General features: G+C 41.9%; 2 protein-coding genes and 1 long non-coding RNA gene across 4 annotated transcripts in view; 2 read left to right on the top strand and 1 right to left on the bottom strand.

Annotated features, from left to right (window-relative positions):
• The first annotated feature begins 678 nt into the window (after window positions 1-678).
• On the top strand, window positions 679-3,794 carry LOC139546472 (helix-loop-helix protein 2-like). The gene is made up of 2 exons (XM_071354877.1): window positions 679-1,288; window positions 2,164-3,794. Exon 2 carries the CDS (start codon window positions 2,209-2,211, stop codon window positions 2,566-2,568), a length of 360 nt encoding a protein of 119 aa, XP_071210978.1. The 5' UTR covers window positions 679-1,288; window positions 2,164-2,208; the 3' UTR covers window positions 2,569-3,794.
• Window positions 3,748-14,931, bottom strand: LOC139546473 (uncharacterized). Its single transcript, XR_011669237.1, has 2 exons — window positions 14,371-14,931; window positions 3,748-4,109 (listed from the first exon to the last, which is right to left on the bottom strand). It is a non-coding gene; the product is annotated as an uncharacterized lncRNA (long non-coding RNA).
• Window positions 8,157-25,643, top strand: part of LOC139546470 (vang-like protein 1) — a 48,156-nt gene continuing 30,669 nt past the window's right edge. Inside the window, exons 1-4 of one of the 2 annotated variants that reach the window (XM_071354874.1) lie at window positions 8,157-8,331; window positions 20,026-20,055; window positions 20,135-20,275; window positions 24,008-24,176. In XM_071354874.1, the coding sequence (XP_071210975.1) occupies window positions 20,214-20,275; window positions 24,008-24,176 (231 nt within the window). In that variant the 5' untranslated portion in view covers window positions 8,157-8,331; window positions 20,026-20,055; window positions 20,135-20,213. Of the gene's footprint in view, window positions 8,332-8,883; window positions 8,989-20,025; window positions 20,056-20,134; window positions 20,276-24,007; window positions 24,177-25,643 lie in introns of those variants that run through there. The other variant, XM_071354875.1, reaches the window with a different exon arrangement.

Below are 25,643 nucleotides of genomic sequence, written 5' to 3'. Positions count from 1 at the left end.
TAAACCTGAATTTTTCATCACCAGGACCATGTCCACCAAGGCTGGGCTGCCTCGGACCATTAGAACGTTTTACTTATTCAATACTAAAGGTGCTCCTAAAACAGGCTGGTGGCTATCTGCTTTGACTGTGGTGGTCAGCTATGTGTGAGTGGATGGGGGAGTAAGATAGCAGCTGTTTCAGGTTGATTCAGTAATGGAGTTGATTTGTGTTTTGTAGATGACATATAGATACACATTTTTTTTAATTGTTTTTTTATATTTCTCCTTTATTTAACCAGGTAGGCTAGTTGAGAACAAGTTCTCATTTACAACTGCGACCTGGCCAAGATAAAGCAAACCAGTTTGAAACATACATAGTACACATACAACAACACATACAACAAATGAAGCACACAGTGCAGCCACAAGGCACAGAAACAGACGAAAATCCTTACTGGAACAGTTGCATTACATCAATAAAACTGATTCATCAATATGGTGTCCTGTCACTTATGGACATCATGATCATCTCAGGAACACATTTAGTCAAATGATTAAAGTATGTGTCCAGAACCGGGATCTGTCCAATACACACTACCATATGTCACCATTGGTGTCCATATATCCCTGCAGGGGAAAGAAGGAAGGAGGGTGTAAGAAGAAAAAAGCAGACAATACAATTCCACATGTATTGCTTCTTGTGCCGTCACACCGCGGGAGGCTTTATTAGGGATCGGCTCGTCTTATCTCTCACACGATCTGGCACGCGCAAGAGGGCAGCACGTGTGGAGGAGAGACAAGTCTAGAGGAGGCAGGAGGATTCCCTGTAATCGGTCCCCTCACAGAAGAATGGCCCCTGGCATGCAGTTTACTATAGTGCGTCTGATATGATCATAATATCACGGAAAAACAAGACGGACTACAGGAGCAGTCGTTTTGTCCACGAGCGCACCCTGTCACGACGACAACTTTCTTTGTTTTCCTATAGCGGAGGTCAAGAGACAACACTTCTGAAGATCTTTATCCTCAGACAATCAAGTGATGCTCCGCAAAAGTGAAAGAAAACATTAACACCTGGTTATGGCCTAGTTAATAGTCACGTAAAATAGTTTTGAATAGTCAAACATTTCATTTGAAGACCTTTGATGGCATCACCTTTGAATGTAGTTTTTCCTCGAACATGAAATGTTGATGAGAAGGGTTGGAAATGTTTGGCCGTGAGAGAAACCAACAAGAGTCACAGTTTTTAACGTGGAAATAACTCCTCAGCGGTACACACTTCTTGGATAAAGTTCAACAAATGTATAAGGTGGGTTTAAACATTCCTACAATTGAAACAAACATTTTGGAAGAACATAAGAACGTCTTATAGGCCTATCTGTTTCCATTTTCCAATTATGTTTATTTTGGTATGGAAATAATTCCAGTTTTGTATAATTATTTATGTTATCCCCTCTAATCTAAAAGTAACATGATAAATATTGTGCCTTTATATAACGCGCATAAAGGATATATCGTTTGTATATCAGCATATTTCAGACGCGCGTCATCCAATCATAGCCTATACAGCACGCGAATCGTCTGCGAGACAGATGGTCAGCTGCTCACGTGAATTCAGAGCTCTCCCAATAATTAATTTCAATTAAGTCTTCATTAATGTCTGCCTTGTTTTGTGATGTATGTTCGTAGCTATCGGATTTAATCGAATGCAGCCTGTGGAAATTAGTTCCCATGAAATGGACAGACGAGACAGTTTTAAAATGGGCAGACTAGCCAGAATTGCTAAACTTTATGAGTAGTAGGCTAATAGGCTATTTCGATAGACCCTACTACATAGGGCTTTTAAAAAATCCAGATAAGACAATCCATATGGATTGTGTTTACACAGGCAGTCCACTTCTGATATTTTTGCCACTAATTGGTCTTTTAACCAATCACATCAGATCTTTTTCAGAGCTGATCTGATTGGCCAGAAAATATCAGAATTGAGCTGCCTAATAGGCCTAGACAATGAAGTGAGTTGTTAGAATCAGCACCAAGGACAGTGCACAACAGGAGTGCGAACATGCATCTCACCAAAATTATTTTCTCACTTTTAAAAATCTAATTGTCCACAGAAACCTAACACATTCTCACGCCTGATCTCTCCTCTGTTATAAGACTAAACCCATATATCTCACACAGGGGTTGTTGAACCTTTGATCTGAAAACTGAACAGACTGCTTGAAGATGATGCTAAGTCCAGACCAGCCAGATGCCGGGCTGCCCACAGAGACCCTGCTGAACGGCATCAAGATGGAGTGCGCCCCCATGCCCGCGGAGCCCGCAGAAGGCGAGGGCAAGGCGCGATCTCTGTCCATGCCTTCCCTCAGCAGGGAGGAGAAGAGGAGGCGGCGGCGTGCCACAGACAAGTACCGGTCCGCACACGCCACGAGAGAGCGCATCCGCGTTGAGGCCTTCAACGTTGGGTTCGCCGAGCTGAGGAAACTTCTCCCGACACTTCCACCAGACAAGAAGCTGTCCAAGATCGAGATTCTCCGGCTGGCAATCTGCTACATCACCTACCTCAACCATGTGCTGGACGCGTAGGGAACGCATTAGGGATAGACATCTGTCAGTGAAGGAGAGAAGACTGAACATGGGGAAGATCTCAAGTGCATACTCTTCGCATCCTCTCTCCTTTCTTCTCTTCTCCTTCTCAAAACGAATTGGATGAGAAAACCAGAGGTTACTCCTCTCTGACCATCTCCTCCAATGGGTTTTGAAAAGGAGACAAGGAGAGAGGACACAAGGAGTATGTAATTGAGATCTTCCCATGGAGACCGAGAAGGGTGGACATTGTTGCCACATATCTGACCTCGGAGCCCTGTCGTGCCTATGGTGTCTGCCGAAGTCCCCTGGTGTGGTGCCACTAGGCCAGGGACACATAATAAAACAGGACCTAATGTCTCTCTCTCTTTCACAGTGCTGTGATGGAAAGAAACTGCTGCCCCACTGGACTTCCCCACAGACTTATTCAGTGCTGCTGCTGAGTCACCTCAATCCAAATTTGTTGTCAGAAAATGCAATAATGTCGGGTTGTCCTACTTCTTATAGGCCTATGTTCCTAGTATTGAAAGCTATAGTACTGTTAGCTTATAGACTTTACTGCCAGGGCCAAACTTCTCTCCATGGACAGGGCTGATTTAAAGGACCTATAGCTGCAGACGTGCTGAAATCAGCACTGATGTTCAAAGTAGAATATAACTCTGCACTTATTTACAGAAATTAGATGTTTTATATTGTATTCGTTGTTGGTTTGTGGATTAGGCCTGGTAAGTTATTTATTTGTCAATGAATGTTTACATTGTGTCATTTCTTATGTCTGGTGTTTGCACATGCATATTTATTTTAATTATATAACAATCATTTATACTCTGACAACAGAACTGATATTGCTGCTCTTTAATTGCAGTTTTTATGAGATTTGATCTGTTTAACATTTTTCCCCAAAAAGGTGATATCCTTGTTAAGTCCAAAGGTTGCAAGGGAAATAGCAATATTTCGTTTAGTATGGTGAGACAGTTTCAGATTTAGGCTGACAATTTAATTGTTAGGTTTTTCTATTGTCCATAAGTTTGTTGGTTTCTTGCTTTTTTTTAGACAATTTTTTTTGGGGTGACAAAAACTCCATAGTTTACTGTAGCCAATACCTGCTTTCCAAAGATTGCTTAACATTTCAGGGTGTCCTTTCGTAGTAACCCATGGATATGAAACATAGAAATAGAATTTGTTAAATCAAATAAACAGCTTTTTAATTTAAAATATTCTTAAATGTTTGGTGTTGTATGGACATTCTGGATAGATAGACAGACGTTCATGTGGAATTTCGAAAAACAAAAAAATCTGCTAAAGATGTCGGTGACGCCAGGCTATTTCATATTTTCTCCAGATTGGAGAGACGAGGTCTGGGGCACTGGGCCAGTGTCCGAGCTGGAGCTTCGCTCTGTAGTCGGCGGACAGACGCTCTCCCCACGGACGGGGCAGGTGTTCCTCCAGACGAGCCGAGACAACCACATTACGGCCCATCTGTCTGCCACGTCCCCCGGGACACGGGCGGGCACACGCACACACACTTAGGGAGAGGTGACCTGGGAATTATGGACAAGAGAAAAAAAAGCATATTGGCTGGACAAAGAGGTTATTCGTGAAATAAATAAATGACAATAATTGTAGGCTATAGGCCGAACAATAATTATATAGCCTACCCTTAATTATTTGAATATTGGAAAGCCCATTGATAAATAATTCGACCTAAAAGCATCACAGAAAACCCTACATAAAAAACATAAAATATTTATAAACAAACAAGATTTTCTACATGGAAATTCATGTCAGTTTTGTGAATGCAGAAGAACCAGGTTGTAGTTCTAATTCGTAAGACAACAAAAACAATTGAAACAGACTGCTACTTTGTTCCAGGTAATTCATTACAACTAAACAATACAAATATATATAGGCTATAGGCTACATCAAGTAAAACCGGATAGCTAGAGAGCTTGCATTAACTACATGCCAGAAGAGAATCAAATGAAATATCACATAGCCTACATATATGAAAGGGAAGTGAAATGGGACAACTTATCAGTTGTACAACTAAATGCATTCAACTGAAATGTGTCTACCGCATTTATCCCAACCCCTCTGAATCAGAGTCAAGTTGTATTACTTGTATCCTATATGAAGTCATTTTCATCTATAGTCAAACAATAGCATTTCTTTACATTTTCCACAGACCACAAAATGTTAATTACACATATCATAAAGGGATTATATCCTTTCTTCCTTTTTCTTTTCATTCCATTTCACATTCTTGTCATCTATCCATTATAACCAGTATCTGCTTGTGTGCTCTCTCTCTCTCTCTCGCTCTCTATGTCTCTGTCTCTGTCTCTCTCTCGCTCTCTATGTCTCTGTCTCGGTCTCTCTCTCTCTCTGTCTCTCTCTCTCTCTCTGTCTGTCACGTTCCTGACCTATTTTATGTTATTTTTGTATGTGTTTAGTTGGTCAGGGCGTGAGTTGGGGTGGGCATTATATGTTTTGTGTTTCATTGTTTAGGTCACTTGAAATTAGCCTTATATGGTTCTCAATCAGAGACAGGTGTTTGACGTTTTCCTCTGATTGAGAACCATATATAGGTTGGCTGTTCACACTGTTTGTTTGTGGGTGATTGTCTTCCGTGTCTGTGTCTGCGCACCACACGGGACTGTTTTGGTTGTTTGGTTCGTTTATTGTAGTCTGTTCCTCTTCGTGAGTTCTGCGTGTTTTATGTAAGTTTCATGATCAGGTCTGTCTACGTTGTTTGTTTGTTATTTTGTATAAGTCAAGTATAGTTCGTGTCAGTCTTCGTTTTTTCCAATAAATTCATTATGTCAACATACCTCGCTGCGTATTGGTCCACCGATCCTTCTCTCCTCTCCTCGTCCGAGGAAGAGGAAGACGACAGCCGTTACACTGTCTCTCTATGTCTTTCTCTCTCGCTCTCTCTCTCTGTCTCTCTATGTCTCTCTGGCAAATTTATACCAAAAAATAACGGAAATATCACATTTACATAAGAATTCAGACCCTTTACTCTGTACTTTGTTGAAGCACCTTTGACGCTACAAGCTTGGCAGACCTGTATTTGGGGAGTTTCTCCCATCTTTCTCTGCAGATCTTCTCCAACTCTGCCAGGTTGGATGGGGAGCATTGCTGCACAGCTATTTTCAGGTCTTTCCAGAGATGTTCGATCAGGTTCAAGTCCGTGCAATGGCTGTGCCACTCAAGGACATTCAGAGACTTGTCCCAAAGCCACTACTGCATTTCTTGGCTGTGTTCTTGGAGTCGTTGTCCGGTTGGAAGGTGAACCTTTGCCCCACTCTCAGATCCTGAGTGCTCTGGAGCAGGTTTTCATCAAGGATCTCTCTGTACTTTGCTCAGTTCATCTCTCCCTCAATGCTGTGACTAGTCTCCCACAGCATGATGCTTCAACCAACATGCTTCATTGTAGGGATGGTGCCAGGTTTTCTCCAGATGTGACGCTTGGCATTCAGGCCAAAAAGTTCAATCTTGGTTTCATTAGGCCAGAGAATCTTGTTTCTCATGATCTGAGAGTCTTTACGTGCCTTTTGGCAAACTCCAAGCAGGCTGTCATGTGCCTTTTATTGAGGAGTGGCTTCCGTCTGGCCACTCTACCATAAAGGCCTGATTGGTGCAGTGCTGCAGAGATGGTTGTCCTTCTGAAAGGTTCTCCCATCTCCACAGAGGAACTGGAGCTCTGTCAGAGTGATCGTCAGGTTCTTGGTCACTTCCCTGATGAAGGCCCTTCTCCCCTAATTGCTCAGGAAGAGTCTTGGTGATTCCAAACTTCTTCCATTTAAGAATGATGGAGGCCACTGTTATTGAGGACCTTCAATGCTGCAGACATGTTTTTGTACCATTCCCCAGATCTCTGCCTCAACACAATCCTGTCTTGGTTTATGCTCTGACAAGCACTGTCAACTGTGGGACCTTATATAGACAGGTGTGTGCCTTTCCAAATCATGTCCAATGAATTGAATTTACCACAGGTGGACTCCAATCAAGTTGTAGAAACATCTCAAGGATGATCAATGGAAACAGGATGCACCTTTTGCAAAAATGTCTAAAAACCTGTTTTCACTTTGTCATTATGGGGTATTGCGTGTAGATTGACTAGGGAAAAAAGTAATTGTATCAATTTTAGAAAAAGACTAATGTGGAAAAGGTCAAGGGGAATACTTTCCGAATGCGCTGTATAAGGAGACCATCTCTCCCTCTCTATCCTTGCCCCTCCCCCATCACTGGTCATTTTTGTGAGAACCCTGACAGCTGGACACGTCTGACATGTTATCTTTACTAACAATGGAATTGCAGAGACTATCAATGGCCGTCAGTCACAATTGAAAAGTTTTAATTTCTTCCCTTATTCAAGATGTTTATTACTAATATTGATTTATTTAAAGCAAGGGATGATAAGGGCCACAAAGAGAGAGAGAGACAGTGAGAGAGAATAATTGCAAATGGGTGAGTTTGTGGTGCAAGGCTGCCCTCTGTTGGTCTATAGAACTACATGTTCAGCCAGCACCAGCACGTCAATGATCAAATACAATTTTATTTGTCATATACATGTATTTAGCAGATGTTATTGCGGGTGTATCGAAATGCATGTGTTTCTAGCTCCAACAGTGCAGTAATATCTAACAAGTAATATCTAACAATTTCACAACAATACACACAATACACACAAATCTAAAGTAAAGGAATGGAATTAAGAATATATAAATATTTGGATGAGCATTGTCGGAGCAGCATAGACTAAGAGACAGTAGAATAGAATTCAACAGAATACAGTATATACGTATGAGATGAGTAATGCAAAATATGTAAACATTATTAAAGTGACCAGTGTTCCCTTAAGTGGCCAGTGATTTGAAGCCTATGTATATTATGGCAGCAGCCTCTAAGGTGCTATTTAACAGTCTGACAGTCTGATGGCCTTGAGATACAAGCTGTTTTTCAGTCTCTCGGACCCAGCTTTGATGCACCTGTACTGACCTCGCCTTCTGGATGATAGCGGGGTGAACAGGCCGTGGCTCGGGTGGTTGTTGTCCTTGATGATCAGCAGCTCTTTAAATGTCAGTGCATTTTTTAAAGATGGGAACATTCACAAACAAACTGACTAAGGAGAGTCTGGCAAATCTCTAGCCACAACTACCCCTTCAACATTGACAGATCTGAGAGAATTGTTAAGGTAAAAGCAGGCTGTGGAAGATGTTATGTGGGCGGTGTCATCATATAATGCATTCAGTCCTTCACATCTGCTAAGACCATAAGGACTTTGTCTAATTAGATGAAGTGGTTAATGACAGAAATGGAACAATGCTTATGTGGTTCCTAATTTATTGTACAGCAAAGTATAGCCATGGCTAGCTACAGTGTCATGGATTAAGGTTGTCACAACTGACTGCCTTTGACCCGTTCACTGTGTGTGTGTGTTCCTATGTTACTGCGCTCATAATTCTACATACTGTAGGAAAGACTACATTTCATCACTGAATGAATTGCTAATAAATTAATTAATATATTCTACATTTGGGAGATGATGATAACTGCCTACACAGCGATGCCCTCTAGCGTATACCTATCATCGCCCCAATCTCCCCCAGAATCCCTTCACTGTCTGTCCACAACTGTACTACTCCCATGGAGAAGCAGCAACACCGTCTGTGGATCAGTTCGTTTTGCAGCCTAGGTGTATAGCAGGCTGTATTTCACGCCCAAACGCAGGTGAAGGAATGTCGCTCCCGTGAAAAGGTGAGTTATGTGCGCATTGTAAATATATTGTAGCCAATTCATCTGTGATTCGTAATTCAGCGCTATTCGGTGGCTCAACAACTGGAGCTCGAAGCACGAGACCAGGATCAGAGTGAAGTTCAGTGCCGCCGCGAATCAAGTGACGGTTCTTCGGCGTCGCATTACATTGACTTAGTTAAAAATTCTCACTGCTATGATATGTTTTGATGTTTATCATATTTGTTGCAATACAACCGCATAACGTTTTAAATGAGACTACTCAGCTGGCATCTCGTTCACGATCCAGTAGAAAACAGAAAGGCTACAGTCATAGCCGCGGGAAGTATGAGTCCTGAGCGTCCTCTGAAAAATCTGAATAAAAAACAAAACAATAATAGGAATATAATTTAATGTTGTTTTTCTTCACAAAAGTAATGCACTGGGCCTTTACTGGTGTATTAGCACAGGGTTTCACAAAGTTGGTCCTGGTGCACGTTTTGTTTTTTTCCATTGCACAACACAGGTGATTCAAATAACCAACTCATCGTCAAGCTTTGATCATTTGAATCAGATGTTTAGTGCCTTGGGGAGGGGACGGAGTTTGGGAACCCCTGTATTAGCAGACAGATATAGCCCTCTGTAGCGCAGCAGGCTACATAATCTTTGCTCCAGCTAAAGGTAGGCCTAACTACTTACAAAAAGCGTGTTTAAAAAATAGACATGTTTTATTGTCACCAGATAGGTGCCGTGAAATGTGTTGTGATGAAGTTCTACAAAAGTAAGTGAATGGCAGTATTAGACTGAACGATATTAGGTCATTTCGTCAAACTTGTGAGGTTCTCCATGCCTATTAGTTGCTGATTCAACATATTTGCTGTGATTTAACTCAATCCAGTTTTAACAGTTCCACATCCTAATTGTTTTAAATTCCCAGAGATGCACCAAACATATTTTGTTGGCCAAATATTCCCAGATTTTCATAAAAAGGCCGCATGTGGTCTCTAATTTCTGCATCACCAAATTTTGCCCAGGCAAAAATAGTTGGGTAGGTGCACAGCGGACAGCAGTGGTCCAGAGCACGCCGAGCTTCACTCGGCCATTTCTCACAATGGTGCTCGTTTAGTAAAGTTAAATCAAAGCTGAATCAATGTTTTGGAAGATCATATCATTATTAATGAGTATTCTACATAACATAACCAAATATAATGGCATAGCATAACGTTACTGTTACACCAAAAACACCACCTTTATTTATTAGGAGATTTTAGGAGATTTAGCTGAATAGTCAAAAAGAATAGCCCAAACATCTTCCCACGGCTATGGCTTGTTGTATTAATGCTATTTAATCTCTCCTCAGACTAATATTATTCTGTTTGTCCTGTGGGTACCTTTGCCACTGTTCCACCCCTTGTGTATTGCGCTGGTCATGGTGTATTTGTTAGTGCGTTAGCCACCCGGTGTAATAGCCGTTTTATAGCTTTCTAAGGTCTTTAACCAGGGTCACTATATCTCAAAGGTCGTCTCCTTTCTTTGAACTCGTAGATGGATCGATCAGATGCGATGTTCACTGGGCTAGGTTCACTGTTAAGCACCATTCTAGTACGTTACCTCAGTGCACACCTGGAATTGCCTGCTATAGCGCCTTTGAATGCAGGATATGGGAGTTTGTAGGCACCTGTCAGCTGCCAAGCACTCTCCTATGGATATATCAGTGGAACCACTACAGTGGTTCTCAACCAGGGGTACTAGGACCCCTGGGGGTACTTGGTCTATCCACTCGTGAGACCATAGATCTACTAGTAAAATGCACATGAGGGGGTACTTCAGGGTACTCCGGGCAGAGCTAAATTCAGTTGGTGGTACAGTAACCGAAAAATGTTGGGAATAACTGGTTTACTACATCTATGTGCTGTTTTAGGAGGCAGGTGGCATACAGTTGAAGTCGGAAGTTTACATACACTTAGGTTGGAGTCATTAAAACTCATTTTTCAACCACTCCACAAATTTCTTGTAACAAACTGTAGTTTTTGCAAGTTGGTTAGGACATTTACTTTGTGCATGACACAAGTAATTTTTCCAACAATTGTTTACGAACAGATTATTTCACTTATAATTCACTGTATCACAATTCCAGTGGGTCAGAAGTTTACATACACTAAGTCGACTGTGCCTTTAAACAGCTTGAAAAATTATGACATGGCTTTAGAAGCTTCTGATAGGCTAATTGACATCATTTGAGTCATTTGGAGGTGTACCTGTGGATGTATTTCAAGGCCAACCTTCAAGTTCAGTGCCTCTGCTTGACATCATGGGAAAATCAAAAGAAATCAGCCAAGAACTCAGAAAAAAAATTGTAGACCTCCACAAGCCTGGTTCATCCTTGGGAGCAATTTCCAAACGCCTGAAGGTACCACATTCATCTGTACAAACAATAGTACACAAGTATAAACACCATGGGACCAAGCAGCCATCATACCGCTCAGGAAGGAGAAGTGTTCTGTCTCCTAGAGATGAACGTACTTTGGTGTGAAAAGTGCAAATCAATCCCAGAACAACAGCAAAGGACCTTGTGAAGATGCTGGAGGAAACAGGTACAAAAGTATCTATATCCACAGTAAAATGAGTCCTATATCGACATAACCTGAAAGGCCGCTCATTAACGAAGAAGCCACTGCTCCAAAACCGCCTTACATAAGCCAGACTACGGTTTGCAACTGCACATGGGGACAAAGATCATACTTTTTGGAGAAATGTCCTCTGGTCTGATGAAACAAAAAAAAATGTAACTGTTTGGCCATAATAACCATCATTATGTTTGGAGGAAAATTGGGGAAGCTTGCAAGCCGAAGAACACCATCCCAACCGTGAAGCACAAGGGTGGCAGCATCATGTTGTGGGGGTGCTTTGCTGCAGGAGGGACTGGTGCACTTCACAAAGAGGCAGGAAAAGTATGTGGATATATTGAAGCAACATCTCAAGACATCAGTCAGGAAGTTAAAGCTTGGTCGCAAATGGGTCTTCCAAATGGACATTGACCCCAAGCATACTTCCAAAGTTGTGGCAAAATGGCTTAAGGACAACAGGGTCAAGGTATTGGAGTGGCCCTGACCTCAATCCCATAGAAAATTTGTGGGCAGAACTGAAAAAGCATGTGCGAGCAAGGAGGCCTACAAACCTGACTCAGTTACACCAGCTCTGTCAGGAGGAATAGGCCAAAATTCACCCAACTTATTGTGGGAAGCTTGTGGAAGGCTACCCGGTACGTTTGACCCAAGTTAAACAATTTAAAGGCAATGCTACCGAATACTTTTGAGTGTATGTAAACTTCTGAACCACTGGGAATGTGATGAAAGAAACAAAAGCTGAAAAAAATCATTCTCTCTACTATTATTCTGACATTTCACATTCTTAAAATAAAGTGGTGATCCTACCTGACCTAAGACAGGGAATGTTTACTAGGATTAAATGTCAGGAATTGTGAATAAATGAGTTTAAATGAATAAGCTAAGGTGTATGTAAACGTCCGACTTCAACTGTATGTCTGCGCAACAGTAATACCCATTATAGTATGCACATACCAAGCCTGTTACCCTGTTAGTGCTCAAGCCTTCTTCCTTCTCTCTCCTGCCGGCATATCCTGAATCATGATCACTGTACTTGGGCTACTGTTTCATTCACATGAATGGGTTTGGATCCAGGGAGGCTGGAGGGCATACCAGAGAACTGTCAGCTCGCTTCTCTTCTTTTTTTTATTTTACTCGAGTGTGAGTGTTTGTGACCATTGTCAACTCTCTTCTCTTGTAGAACCCTGTGTGTTTGTCTTTGTTTTAATGTTTTTTTTCTCCCACTAGCTGACCTTGGACGATGATATCTTATGTGAATGTTTGTTTGTACTTGAACACACATACCCCTCTTAAAAATAACCCTTTTGTGCACTAACACTCTCACTTGACTCTTTTCCCCCCTTATTAGCTCTGACTTTGCTACTTTATTGAGGAAACTTACTATGGCTGAGATATGTGGTAGTACCACCTTCAGAAAGTATTCATACCCATAGACTTATTCCACATTTTGTTGTTGCAGCCTGAACTCAAAATGGATTAAATTTAGCTCAATTTGGAGTGTCATAGCAAAGGGTGTAAATACTTATAGTACCAGTCAAAAGTTTGGGCACACCTATTCATTCCAGGGTTTTTCTTTATTTTTACTGTTTTCTACATTGCAGAATAATACTGAAGACATCAAAACTATGAAATAACACATGGAATTATGTAGTAAGCAAAAAAGTGTTAAACATACCAAAATATATTTTAGATTCTTCAAAGTAGCCATCCTTTGCCTTGATGACAGCTTTGCACACTCTTGGCATTCTCTCAAACAGATTCACCTGGAATGCTTTTCCAACAGTCTTGAAGGAGTTTCCACATATGCTGAGCTCTTGTTGGCTGCTTTTCCTTCACTCTGCGGTCCAACTCATCCCAAACCATCTCAATTGGGTTGAGGCCAGGTCATCTGATGCAGCACTCCATCACTCTCCTTGGTCAAATAGCCTTTACACAGCCTGGAGTTGTGTTTTGGGTCATCGTCCTGTTGAAAAACAAATGATAGTCCCACTAAACGCAAACCAGATGGGATGGTGTATCACTACAGAATGCTGTGGTAGCCACGCTGGTTTGGTGTGCCTTGAATTCTAAATAAATCACCAACAATGTCACCAGCGACGCAACATCACACCACCACCTCCGTGCTTCACGGTGGGAACCACACATGCGGAGATCATCCTTTCACCTACTCTGCATCTCACAAAGATAAGGCGGTTGGAACCAAAAATCTCAGATTTGGACTCATCAGACCAAAGGACAGATTTCTGTTACTTGATCTCTGAAGCATTTATTTGGGCTGCAATCTGAGTTGCAGTTAAGTCAAATGAACTTATCCTCTGCTGCAGAGGTAACTCTGGGTCTTCCTTTCCTGTGGAGGTCCTCATGAGAGCCAGTTTCATCATAGCGCTTGATGGTTTTTGTGACTGCACTTGAAGAAACTTTGAAAGTTCTTGACATTTTCCAGATTGACTGACCTTCATGTCTTAAAGTAATGATGGACTGTTGTTTCTCTTTGCTTGTTTGAGCTGTTCTTGCCATAATATAGACTTTGCCCTTTTTGATAAAAGACAATCTTCTGTATACCACCCCTACCTTGTCACAACACAACTGATTGTTTCAAACGCATTAAGAAGGAAAGAAATTCCACAAATTAACTTTTAACAAGGCACACCTGTTAATTGAAATGCATTCCAGATGACTATCTCATGAAGCTGGTTGAGAGAATACCAGGAATGTGCAAAGCTGTCAAGGCAACGGGTGGCTACTTTGAAGAATCTAAAATATATTTTGATTTGTTTAACACATTTTTGCTTACATGATTCCATATGTGTTATTTCATAGTGTTGATGTCTTCACTATTATTCTACAATGTAGAAAATAGTAAAAAAATAAAGAAAAATCCTGAAATGAGTAGGTGTGTCCCAACTTTTGACTGGTACTGTATGTAATTGAGATATCTGTATTTTATTTTAAATACATTTGCAAAAAAAATCTAAACATGTTTCCACTTTCGTTATGGGGTATTGTGTGTAGATGGGTGAGAATATATATATATATTTAATCCATTTTGAATTCAGGCTGTAACACAAAATGTGGAATAAGTCAAGGGATATGAGAACTTTCTACATGCACTGCTATCTTAAAGGGATAATCCACCCCAAACCACAAATTCTTCTGATTAACAGTTAAATAGCACTATGTGAAAAATGTTGAACAAATGTTTCCTTTTGTCGTTATAACAAGGTTGGTACAAACATGTGAAAATCGTTTTTGGAAAACTGTTGCAGCTCAAGTCTAATTATTATTTCATTTTTTTAAACCATGCAATGCCCTCCCTCTCTGGGCTGGCTGGCTGGCTAGCTAGTTAGAAAACAAAGCTACACACAATAATACCAAAGTCAATATCAGTATGTGAAGTTGCCTTAACAAACTGCATCAATTTGGGAGTCTTACTCACCGAGTTCAACTTGCAGTCCGTCTCTGCCCAGAGCGAGAGCAGGGAAACGTTGCTTTCCCACAGAGATATTTTTTAGGAGATGGGGAAACTCCATTAGAATCGTATTAACTCCCAATGTGTACGTTGCCCATAAGTCATGCATTCTGGGTGATTCTGGGACAAGGAGAGCTCTCCTTCAATGAATGAATGGGAGTCAATTGTACAATGTTGCAAATATTTTCCAAGATGGGAGATAATTAATGTTGTATAGCATTGGAATCGTGACATTACGGACGTTCAAGGAAAATAAGCAGGCTTCTCAAGTCTTACTTTGAGATGCGATTGTGTGACGATTAGCTTAGCATCCGCGTGATGCAGCATGACAACGTGAATGCGATGGGTCGACAGTCAGTTGGGTCCGGTGTTTCTCCATTCATTGTCCAATGGGATTCCTATCTCCTCCTCTCTGTTTCCCACAGACACAGGGCACATTTCAACATGGTACTTGAAGCAGAAACGGAGTTGAATAATTTGGTACACTGTTTAGATTGAGCACATCTAAGCGAAATATATAATTTTAGAAAAAAAGCAGGAGGAAGGGAAGCGCTACTAAGGTACACAATAGTAGATTTTGGTTGACAGATGGTGCTCTTTGGTAAAAGGGGTAAATTGGTCATCAAAAAGAAATAAATCTACCTTTCTGATGCTTCTAGCCTTGAGTTGTATTTTTGATAACATATCTACAGTATTTCACTTTTGAATGTGTATAGTATTGTTTACTAGGTGTTGTCCAATGAATTCTGTAACCACTCCCTCTTCAAATCAGGGTTGATTGGAAAAGCTGTTCAAAAAGGACATTCTATTATCATATCTTTGTACTCCCTGACGAAGGCCATGCAGCTGAAACGCGTCTGAGTTTTAAACTTTATTTCCATTGAACATGACATACAAATAAAGGCATTTTAATGAATTATATGAGGAGTGCCTTGGTCCTTTATTTTTGATAAAATATATACTTTATCATGACAATATAAGCAGATGGATGTGTTCTTTGACAAGTATGCCCATTCTATCTATTGGCTGATCTGAAGTGCAGGTAATTGTTTTAAAAGCGTTATGAAATATGATAGTGTGTTATCCTCTATCTGCAGTGACGATAATTATGTAGTGGATGTGTTGTTACCTACCCTTACCACCTGGTGGCGGCCCGTCAGGAAGTCCAGAATCCAGTTGCAGAGGGAGGTGTTTAGTCCCAGGGCCCTTAGTGCCCTCGAAGCTCATCAATAAGCTATGGTGTTGAACGCCAAGCTGTAGTCAATGAACAGCATTCTCACATAGGTGTTCCTTTTGCTTCTAGTGGGAAAGGGCAGTGTGGAGTGCAATAGAGATTGCATCATCTCTGGATCTGTTGGGGCGGTATGCAAATTAGAGTGGGTCAAGTGTTTCTAGGATGGTGATGTTGATGTGAGCCATGACCAGCCTTTCGAAGCACTTCATGGCTACAGACGTGAGTGCTTACGGGTTGGTAGTCGTTTAGACAGGTTACCTTAGTGTTCTTGGGCACAGGCACTATGGTGGTCTGCTTAAAACATGTTGGTATTACAGACTCGGACAGGGAGAGGTTGAAATGTCAGTGAAGACATTTGCCAGTTGGTCAGCGCATGCTCGCAGTACACGTCCTGGTTAACCTTGTGAATGTTGACCTGTTTAAAGGTCTTACTCACATATGCTGCATTGAGCATGATCACACAGTCTTCCAGAACAGCTGATGCTCTCATGCATGTTTCAGTGTTATTTCCGTCAAAGCGAGCATAGAAGTAGTTTAGCTCATCTGGTACGCTCATGTCACTGGGCAGCTCTCGGCTGTGCTTCCCTTTGTAGTCTGTAATGGTTTGCAAGCCCTGCCACATCCAACGAGGGTCAGAGCCGGTGTAGTACGATTCGATCTTAGTCCTGTATTGAGGCTTTGCCTGTTTGATGGTTCGTCAGAGGGCATAGCGGGATTTCTTATAAGCATCCGGGATAGAGTCCCGCTCCTTGAAAGCGGCAGCTCTAGCCTTTAGCTCAGTGCGGTTAAGTTGAATGCTCTGGGTAAGATGACTAAAGTGTAATGATTTATGAGTCATCATGCATTATGGGATCTTAACCAGATCAATGAATGGCTCAATACTTATTGGAGGAACACAAACACACACCATACGCATGTCACATGTTACCATTTACAGTCTCAGCTGTACAGCCTCTATCTAAGCTGTATATGTGTAAACGCTTATGTTCTGCCCTGAGTGGATTTATTTGACTCCTACTGTTAATTAACCCACACTGTCAGACATGTCTGGCTTTACCAGGCAGTGTTCACAACACAAGCTGCAGGGTCACCTCATAAATAATGTGAACTCTTACTGGTTCCCCATACCGCCCAAAGGCCCCCCTGTGTGTGAGTGTGTGTGCATACATGTGATGTGTGTGGGTGCGCTTCAGTATTGTGTTCATCAACAGCTGTTCTAGGGTTATCTCTTGTCAATGGACAGATTGCTCTCTTTATAAAGCCCTGCTGAGGTTCTCTGTCACCATTTTATTTAATTTCCAACAGACTTACTTGGCACATTTGATCTACAGTATTTGTGTCTGTGCATTCAGTATGTGTGTTCCTGTATCTGGCTCATCTTTGCCTTTGTGTCTGTCTGTGTTATTTGTTGTTAATAACTGTGTGTCTTTATGTTTACGTCGTCTTTCATCACATACGCTGTTTGTCGCCCATGTGAATACAGTACATATCTTTGTGTTTGTGGTGGTGAGTAGGCATATGTGTGTTAAACTGCTAAACAAACAAAAATACCATAACACATGCTAAATCCCTGGCATGGCATGGCATTTTGCCACCATCAGGGCATTCTAAGGGAGAGGAGGGGGGCTAATGGGGTGGGTGAGGGAGGGCACAGTGTGGATGCCATGGTAACCAGGGATCCCTGCAGGCTAGGTTAGTCTGTGCCACAAAGGATGCTGGCAGGCTGCATATAACTGAATGTGTTGGCCTTGCTGATCACACAACGCCCTTCCCCTCTGCCCTGTTTATGGGCCAAATGATTCTACAGCTGGGTCAAATGAGTACAAAAAGACATACAGTATACACACGCATGTTTTAGGCGACACAGGCACACACACACACACACACACACACAGCACATCATTCTTTGGCTGTGTAACTGATGGCATGAGATGAGAGTGATCTGTAGGGAAAAGTTTATACTGAGTGGCCTAACTGACCTTTCATACTGTCTATGTCTCTCTCATGGCTGTAATTCTTCCATAGACTTCTCTTTAAGACAAAGGAATGCTTTTAATGTTATTAGTATGGAAGTATGCATCTCTGAGGATGCTATAATAAGCATGCCTATACTCCTGGCTTGACTGGCTCCCTGACCTGAATCTCGGTTCACATCCTAGATAAACAGCCTAATGAGTGTTTATGTAACGTTAGTTTCACTTTCTGATCTCAAGACTGTCTCCCCATTCCACTAAACCACAACGGCATACAGAAATGTCATTATAGAAAATATATTGATCCATATATGGTGTATTTCACACATATGTACTTCCAGTGTATGCCCTACATGCATTTTAAGATGTGTTACTGAATTCTAAGGATGCATATAAAGACAGACAGCTGTCACACTCATTGTTATTTCAGTAGGCTGTATTCATGTTCAGTGTTTAACGCGTTGGTTTGTAACTGATAGTTTGTCTTGCCTATAGGCTGTGATTTTCCACATGACCCGGTTGGCTATATCTCTTTATGTTGACTCTCGGATGACTGGCTGACTTTTCTAAGGGAGATTGCTGCCCCACATACCACTGTGTGCGCACACATGCACACACACACGTGAAGGCATCAGCTCTCCAGGGGTTAAAGCCTTGCATTTGGTGTGTGTGTGACAGAGAGAGAAAGGGGACTATGTGAGAGTGATGAATATGAGAAGGGAGTGCTCAGGTACTCTTAAGCCAATGATTCACTCACAGTTCCAACATGCCTTTCTCTGCTCGCTCTCTCTCTCTCTTACTCACACACATCAATATTATTGCAATCCACAGGGAGCCTTACGTTTCTGTTACCAAGGCAACAGTAGACACTTTAATTCTGGTTGCTCTTTCTCCCTCTCACTGGGGTTAGAATTTGATACTGGAGTAATGTTAGCCCTAGAAGGTGTTTGTCGTTCCTCCCCTTTTTGACTCGTTCATATATTTTCCAAAGAATTCCTGGTATGCTTGTGTTTTAATTTAGAAACCCTCACGTTTCTTGGGTTACAGACACAATGCAGATGCTTTCAGCTGCAGTCATTGTATCACATATCTGGAGTCTTTACATTCCTCAGCTAGCCTCATGCTAAAAACATACAGGTAACACTAAATCCTTCAAAATGATTTATTGAGCTGAACAGTGGGCTTGGCATTGCAACCCATACAGTAGTCATCATAATATAATGATCACTGTTATACTCAATGAACCAAGAGCAGATATTCACACATATACCATAACACATTTGCATGCACATTTGCTTAGTGTGCTATTTGGGTGTTTGTGTCCCATTGGTCAGGCAGATCATTTATAAGTGTAGTTATATTTGCATAATACTGAGATGAGGGAGTGGTGATTGGCAGGGGGTCATTGGGACAAATGGATCCAGTAACTAAATGAAGTCAGGCATGACGGGGTGTAACGACCCCTGTCTGGAGCATGGATCACACCAGAGTCAGGCATGACGGGGTGTAACGACCCCTGTCTGGAGCATGGATCACACCAGAGTCAGGCATGACGGGGTGTAACGACCCCTGTCTAGAGCATGGATCACACCAGAGTCAGGCATGACGGGGTGTAACGACCCCTGGCTGGAGCATGGATCACACCAGAGTCAGGCATGACGGGGTGTAACGACCCCTGTCTAGAGCATGGATCACACCAGAGTCAGGCATGACGGGGTGTAACGACCCCTGTCTGGAGCATGGATCACACCAGAGTCAGGCATGACGGGGTGTAACGACCCCTGTCTAGAGCATGGATCACACCAGAGCTGGGGGTTGGAGGGTTACAGTATGTGGCAGGCTGCTGCCTCCAGTTTTGGGGGGTGAGAATAAGGGGCAATGTATTTTTGTCGGGGTTGATACGTTTTTCGTAAGGGAAAATCAAGTGAAATTACAAACTTCAGAAGACTTTTTTAACCTCGTGAAAGTTATCCTGCAACAGGGTGATCAAATGAAGATCCTATATGTATGTGTGTGCGTATGAGACAGTGTGTGTTTCATCACAGAGGATCAAGCTGTCTGGTCTATGATGTGAGGACCTGATGTACCTTCCTTGATGATGGGATTGGGCTTCAGATCATCTCTGTGTCACCCTTTACCGTAATCCTCAGATCACCTACTGTAGCTTTTAGAATAATGAAATGGAGAATAATTCACTTAATGTTCTGTCTCCTTGGCAGTCTATCACTGTAACACAGTCGCCTCTAAGTCCCAACCGGTACGGGCTGGCACATAACTCTTTAGTTTGCCTTGCTTTTAGCTTTACCTGCAGTGTACTCTGTGAATAGGCCTCTGGTAGCAAGCGCAGAACTGAGCTGTATATTTCATTGATAACAGACATGTCTGTCTCTCTTTCTGTCTCTCTGTTTCTCACAGGTCAATATGTCTACTAAAGGACATCTACAGGTTTGTCAACATAGATCGCTGATGTTTTCAGTCTGCTGCCAGTCTGTTTAGTTAGTTAACCCATCTCTTCCTGGATCAGACCACCATCACCCTGCTGCACGACACCCTGAGACCCTCCTCAGACACCTGGCCAATCACTGGCTCTGAACAGAGTTGCCATGGACACTGAGTCTATCCAGTCTGGCTACTCCAGCCACTCCAACAGATCCAACAGACATGGGTAAGACATTATTTCGCCACTCACACACACACACACACACACACACACACACACACACACACATACACACACACACACACTCCCCATCAGGGAGAGGCTTATGTCTCAATCTGCTGCAGAGCAACTGGATGCTGGTTGTCCCCACTGTATATTGGGGACTAGCTACATGTCGGTTGTTGGAAAACAAATAACAGGGATTTTTCTGCCATTGTAATCCTTGGGCAGGTCGCCTAAGCGGTTATTCATATGGCTGCAATCCCGCTACCGGGATCGATATGACAACAGCCAGTGATAGTGCAGGGCGCCATATTCAAACAACAGAAATCTCATAATTAAAATTCCTCAGACATTCATGTGTCTTATATCATTTTAAAGGTAATCTTGTTGTTAATCCCACCAAAGTGTCCGATTTCAAATATGCTTTTCAGCGAAAGCACTACAAACGATTATGTTAGGTCACCACAAAACCACAATAAGCACAGCCATTTTTCCAACGAAAGATAGCTTTCACAAAAAACAGAAATAGAGATAATCAAAGGTTAGTAATTAATTTTATCTTCATCAGATGACACTCATAGGACTTCATGTTACACAATACATACATGTTTTGTTTGATTAAGTTCATATTTATATCAAAGAATCTGAGTTTACATTGGCGCGTTAGATTCAATAGTTGCAAAAACATCAAGTGATTTTGCATAGCCACATCGTTTCAACAGAAATACTCATCATAAATGTAGATGATAATACAAGTTATACACATGGAATTATAGATATACCTCTCCTTAATGCAACCGCTGTGTCAGATTTCAAAAAAACTTTACGGAAAAATAAACCATGCAATAATCTGAGACAGAGCTCAGGACAATAGCCAAATTAGCCGCCATGTTGGACTCAACAGAAACCAGAAAATACATGATAAATGTTTCCTTACCTTTGATGAACTTCATCAGAATGCAGTCCTAGGAATCCCAGGTCCACAATAAATGCTTGATTTGTTCGATAATGTCCGTTATTTATGTCCAATTAGCTACTTTGGAATGGTTAGGGCTTTTGGTAAACAAAAGTCACAAAGCGCGACCACTATAACGTGACGATGTCCAAAAGTTCCGTTACAGTCAGTAGAAACATGTCAAACGATGTACTGAATCAATCTTTAGAATGTTGTTAACATACATCTTGAATAACGTTCCAACCGGAGAACTACATTGACTTCAGTTGAGAGATGGAACGGACGTCCTACTCATGTGAAGGCGCATGGTGAATGCGTGATCAGCTCGTGGAAGTGATTACTCATTCCTGTCTCCTTCGGCCCCCCTTCACATTAGAGTCATCAGACGAAGTTCTATTGACTGTTGACATCTAGTGGAAGCCGTAGGAAGTGAAAACCCATCCATATCTCTCTGTATTTTCAATGAGAGTTTGGTTGAAAATCTGGCACCCCCAGATAAATTCCAAACAGGAAGTGGAACTTCTCAGGTTTTTGCCTGCCATATGAGCTCTGTTATACTCACAGACATAATTCAAACAGTTTTAGAAACTTCAGTGTTTTCTATCCAATACTAAAAATAATATGCATATATTAGCAACTATGACATAGGAGCAGGCCGTTTACTCTGGGCACCTCTGTGCACCTTTCATCCAAGCTACTCAATACTGCCCCTGCAGCCATAAGAAGTTAAGACTAGCTACATGTCGGTTGTTGGAAAACAAATTACAGGAATTTTTCTGCCATTGTAATCCTTGGGCAGGTCGCCTAAGCGGTTATTTTATGGTCACCTAAGTCCAAACGGTGTAAAAAAAATATATATATGTGTAGTACACTGAACAAAAAACATAAACGCAACATGTAAAGTGTAGGTCCCATGTTTCATGAGCTGAAATATGCCAAAATAATCCATCCACCTGTCAGGTGTGGCATATCAAGAAGCAGATTAATCACCATGATCATTACACAGGTGCACCTTGTGCTGGGGACAATAAAAGGTCACTTTAAATTGTGCCGTTTTGTCACACAATGCCACAGGCGTCTCAAGTTTAGTTTAGAGGGAGCGTCCAATTGGCATGCTGACTGCAGGAATGTCCACCAGAGCTGTTGCCAGAGAATTGAATGTTCATTTCTATCGTCATTTTAGAGATTTTGGCAGTACGTCCAACCGGCCTCACAAACTCAGACCACGTGTAACCACGCCAGCCCAGGACTTCCACATCCGGCTTCTTCACGGGTGGGGTGGGGTGGGGTGTTGAGGAGTATTTCTGTCTCTAATAAAGCCCTTATGTGGGGGAAAAACCCAGTGGGTGGGCATGGCTGTTAAGTGGGTGGTCCTATGCCCACCCATGGCTGCACCCCGGCCCAGTCATGTGAAATCCATAGATTAGGGCATAATTTATTTATTTTAATTGACTAATTTCCATATATGAACTGTAACTTAGTAAAATATTTGAAATTGTTGCATGTTGTGCAAAGCTGTCATCAAGGCAAAGGGTGGCTACTTTGAAGAATCAAAAAAAGAAAATATATTTTGATTTGTTTAACACTTTTTTGGTTAGTATATGATTCCATATGTGTTATTTCATAGTTTTGATGTCTTCACTATTATTCTACAATGTATAAAATAGTAAAAATAAAGAAAACCCTTGAATGAGTAGGTGTTTCCAAACTTTTGACTGGTACTGTACATGCATGTATCCATACATATTCATTTTTGGGATGGAAAAAAATGCTTTAAGTGTAAACTTAAACAACTAAAACCAAATTATAAAGTATGTAGAAAAGATAATGGAACTATATAATCTTTGAGAAGTAGCTAACAATCACGAAAATAAAAGCTAGACAGTCAGGGAGAATAAAAAATTCCCAAAACTATGAATTTAGCATGATTTATTTTATTATGTTTGAGCACAGCATTATCTGGCAAATTGCAAGAAACTAGCTTCAAACAAATGTTTTCTCTCAGCTCCATGCCATAATATTGTATGTAGAATCTCAGGAAATTAGCTTTAAAGCTGCAAACTCCTCTCTCACCTGCATGGCAAAATGTGTAGAATTGCAGGAAATTGACTTCTAAAATGTAGCCGTGCCGATGGCCAATCGTGCTCATTGCCACACCCCCTGCCACTCCCACTGTCACGCCCTGACCTTAGAGATCCTTATTATTCTCTATGTTTGGTTAGGTCAGGGTGTGACTCGGGTGGGAAATTCTATGTCTTCTGTTTCTTTGTTTTTAGGCCAGTGTGGTTCCCAATCAGAGGCAGCTGTCTATCGTTGTCTCTGATTGGGGATCATACTTAGGCAGCCCTTTTTCCCACCATTAGGTGTTGGGATCTTGTTTTCTGTTTAGTGTCTTAACCTGACAGAACTGTGCGCTTTCGTTTTCGCTTTTGTTATTTTGTTTGAGTGTTTTTTAAATAAAAGAATCATGAACACTTTCCACGCTGCGCTTTGGTCTACTCTTCCTACCACCAACGAGAGCCGTTACACCCACCAACTAAGCCCGTTTTTGATCCCAAAAGAAACCCTGAAATAAAGGCGGGAGAGAGATGAGACGGGTTAAGCTAGTGGATTATTGTCGTCACAGCCTTCAACCTATTTCTCTGATTCACTCTGACTTGTTCTGTAAATGAGAGAGGGAGTGTGAGAGACTATTAACAGGAATTCGGCTTTCTTCTCTTTCATCCCAACCCTCATCCGCATGTCAGTTTCAGTATTCTTAGTGTGTGTGTTCTCTGTAGGGTGCAGAGTCGGCGTGAGCATCATAAACTTAGCAGTAAGGACAGTAGCCGGTCGGAGAGGTCTGTCATCAACACCCCCGACGGGCCCACTCAGGCCCCCACCCACAACAACGAGCCCCTGCTGAAAGACCCCACCTCCGTGACTGGAGACGAGGCTCCCAGCCTCCAGGTAAGCTCCAACACATCAAAGTCACACAAACCATGGTTGAGAGATTCAGAAAGCCCTGCACAGCTACAGTATACTGTACAAAACAGAACCTGCTTACAGTAACCCTGTACTCAAGCAATCATCAGCCAACCAATCTCATTCTCTCAGAGTCAAACAGAACCCTTACAGGGACCCAGCTGGCAGTGTGTCACATGATGCAGGACTGAGGCTTTTGGAAGTAGTGGAAGGCGATGGGAATGTCTTTGATCTTTTGTCCTTTTGTCCCCTGTGACACACACACATGCAGTACACATTTCAGAAAACCTCTAGCCATACCAGTGAGGTTCCAGTGAATGGCATTGCTCTTTTTTCTAGTATTCCCATGTAACACACGCACACAGATGTCAGAATGACCTTCAATCATACCAATGAGGCTCCTTTGTGTGTTGGGTTAGTAGATTACTGTATGTGTCTGAGCAAAGCCTTTTAGTCAGTCCGTGTTAGTGTGTGTTGTTGTGCTTTGTTATAGTGTGTAACAGGACTAACCAGGGCTCTGAATAATCTATATTCACCCTCTGCCAGAAGAGAGGGCTGCCAAGCAGGTATCAAACACCACCCACCTCTCTCTCCCTTACTCCTCTCCCTTTCTCTCTGCATATTTCTCTCTGTCTCTCTCAAATTCAAATTGTTCAGGGTGAATTTATATTTGTGTTTCTGACATCTGTTTTTTTGGGGGGAAATCATGATTTTCGTTTTATTTTTTACTGCCAGGGCCCAATTATGGAAATATTGCTGTAGAATATTAAGGTTCTGTTGAAGACCTTCTTTGGTTGGTGATTGAAGTACCAAGTCATCAGCATATAGCAGGTATTTTACCTCTGTGTCAAGTAGTATGAGTCCTGGGGCTGCAGAATGGTCCATGTCTGCTAATTCATTGGTATAAATGTTGAAAAGATTTGGACTCAAACTGCAGCCTTGTCTCACACCTCAACGTTGTGAAAGGAATTCTGTTCTTTGGTTTTTGATTTTTATTGCACACTTGTTTTCTGTGTACATACATTTTATTAAGTCATACACCTTACCACCAAGCCCACCTTGGAGAATTTTATAGAACAGCCCTTCGTACCAAATATAATTAAATGCTTTTTTTAAAGTATTTAAAGCAAGCAAAGATTTTGCCCTCTTTTTTTCGGTGGACGTGTTTATTAACTAGTGTCTGTAAGGTGTGTGTATATATGGTCAGTAGTGCGATGGTTGGGGAGAAAGAAGTAAATGTCAAATTGGCTGTCTCGCTCTCTGTCTGTCTCTGTCTGCCTGTCGGTCTCTCTCTCTCTGTCGGTCTCTCTCTCTCTGTCTGCCTGTCTGTCTGTCTCTCTCCCTCTGTCTGCCTGTCGGTCTCTCTCTGTCTGCCTGTCGGTCTCTCTCTGTCTGCCTCTCGGTCTCTCTCTGTCTGCCTGTCGGTCTCTCTCTGTCTGCCTGTCAGTCTCT

This window comes from Salvelinus alpinus, chromosome 20 (genome assembly GCF_045679555.1).
Source record: "Salvelinus alpinus chromosome 20, SLU_Salpinus.1, whole genome shotgun sequence".
Classification (NCBI taxonomy): Eukaryota; Metazoa; Chordata; class Actinopteri; order Salmoniformes; family Salmonidae; genus Salvelinus; species Salvelinus alpinus.
Note: the sequence above shows the minus strand (reverse complement) of the source record. Positions and strands in the feature narration are given on the sequence as shown.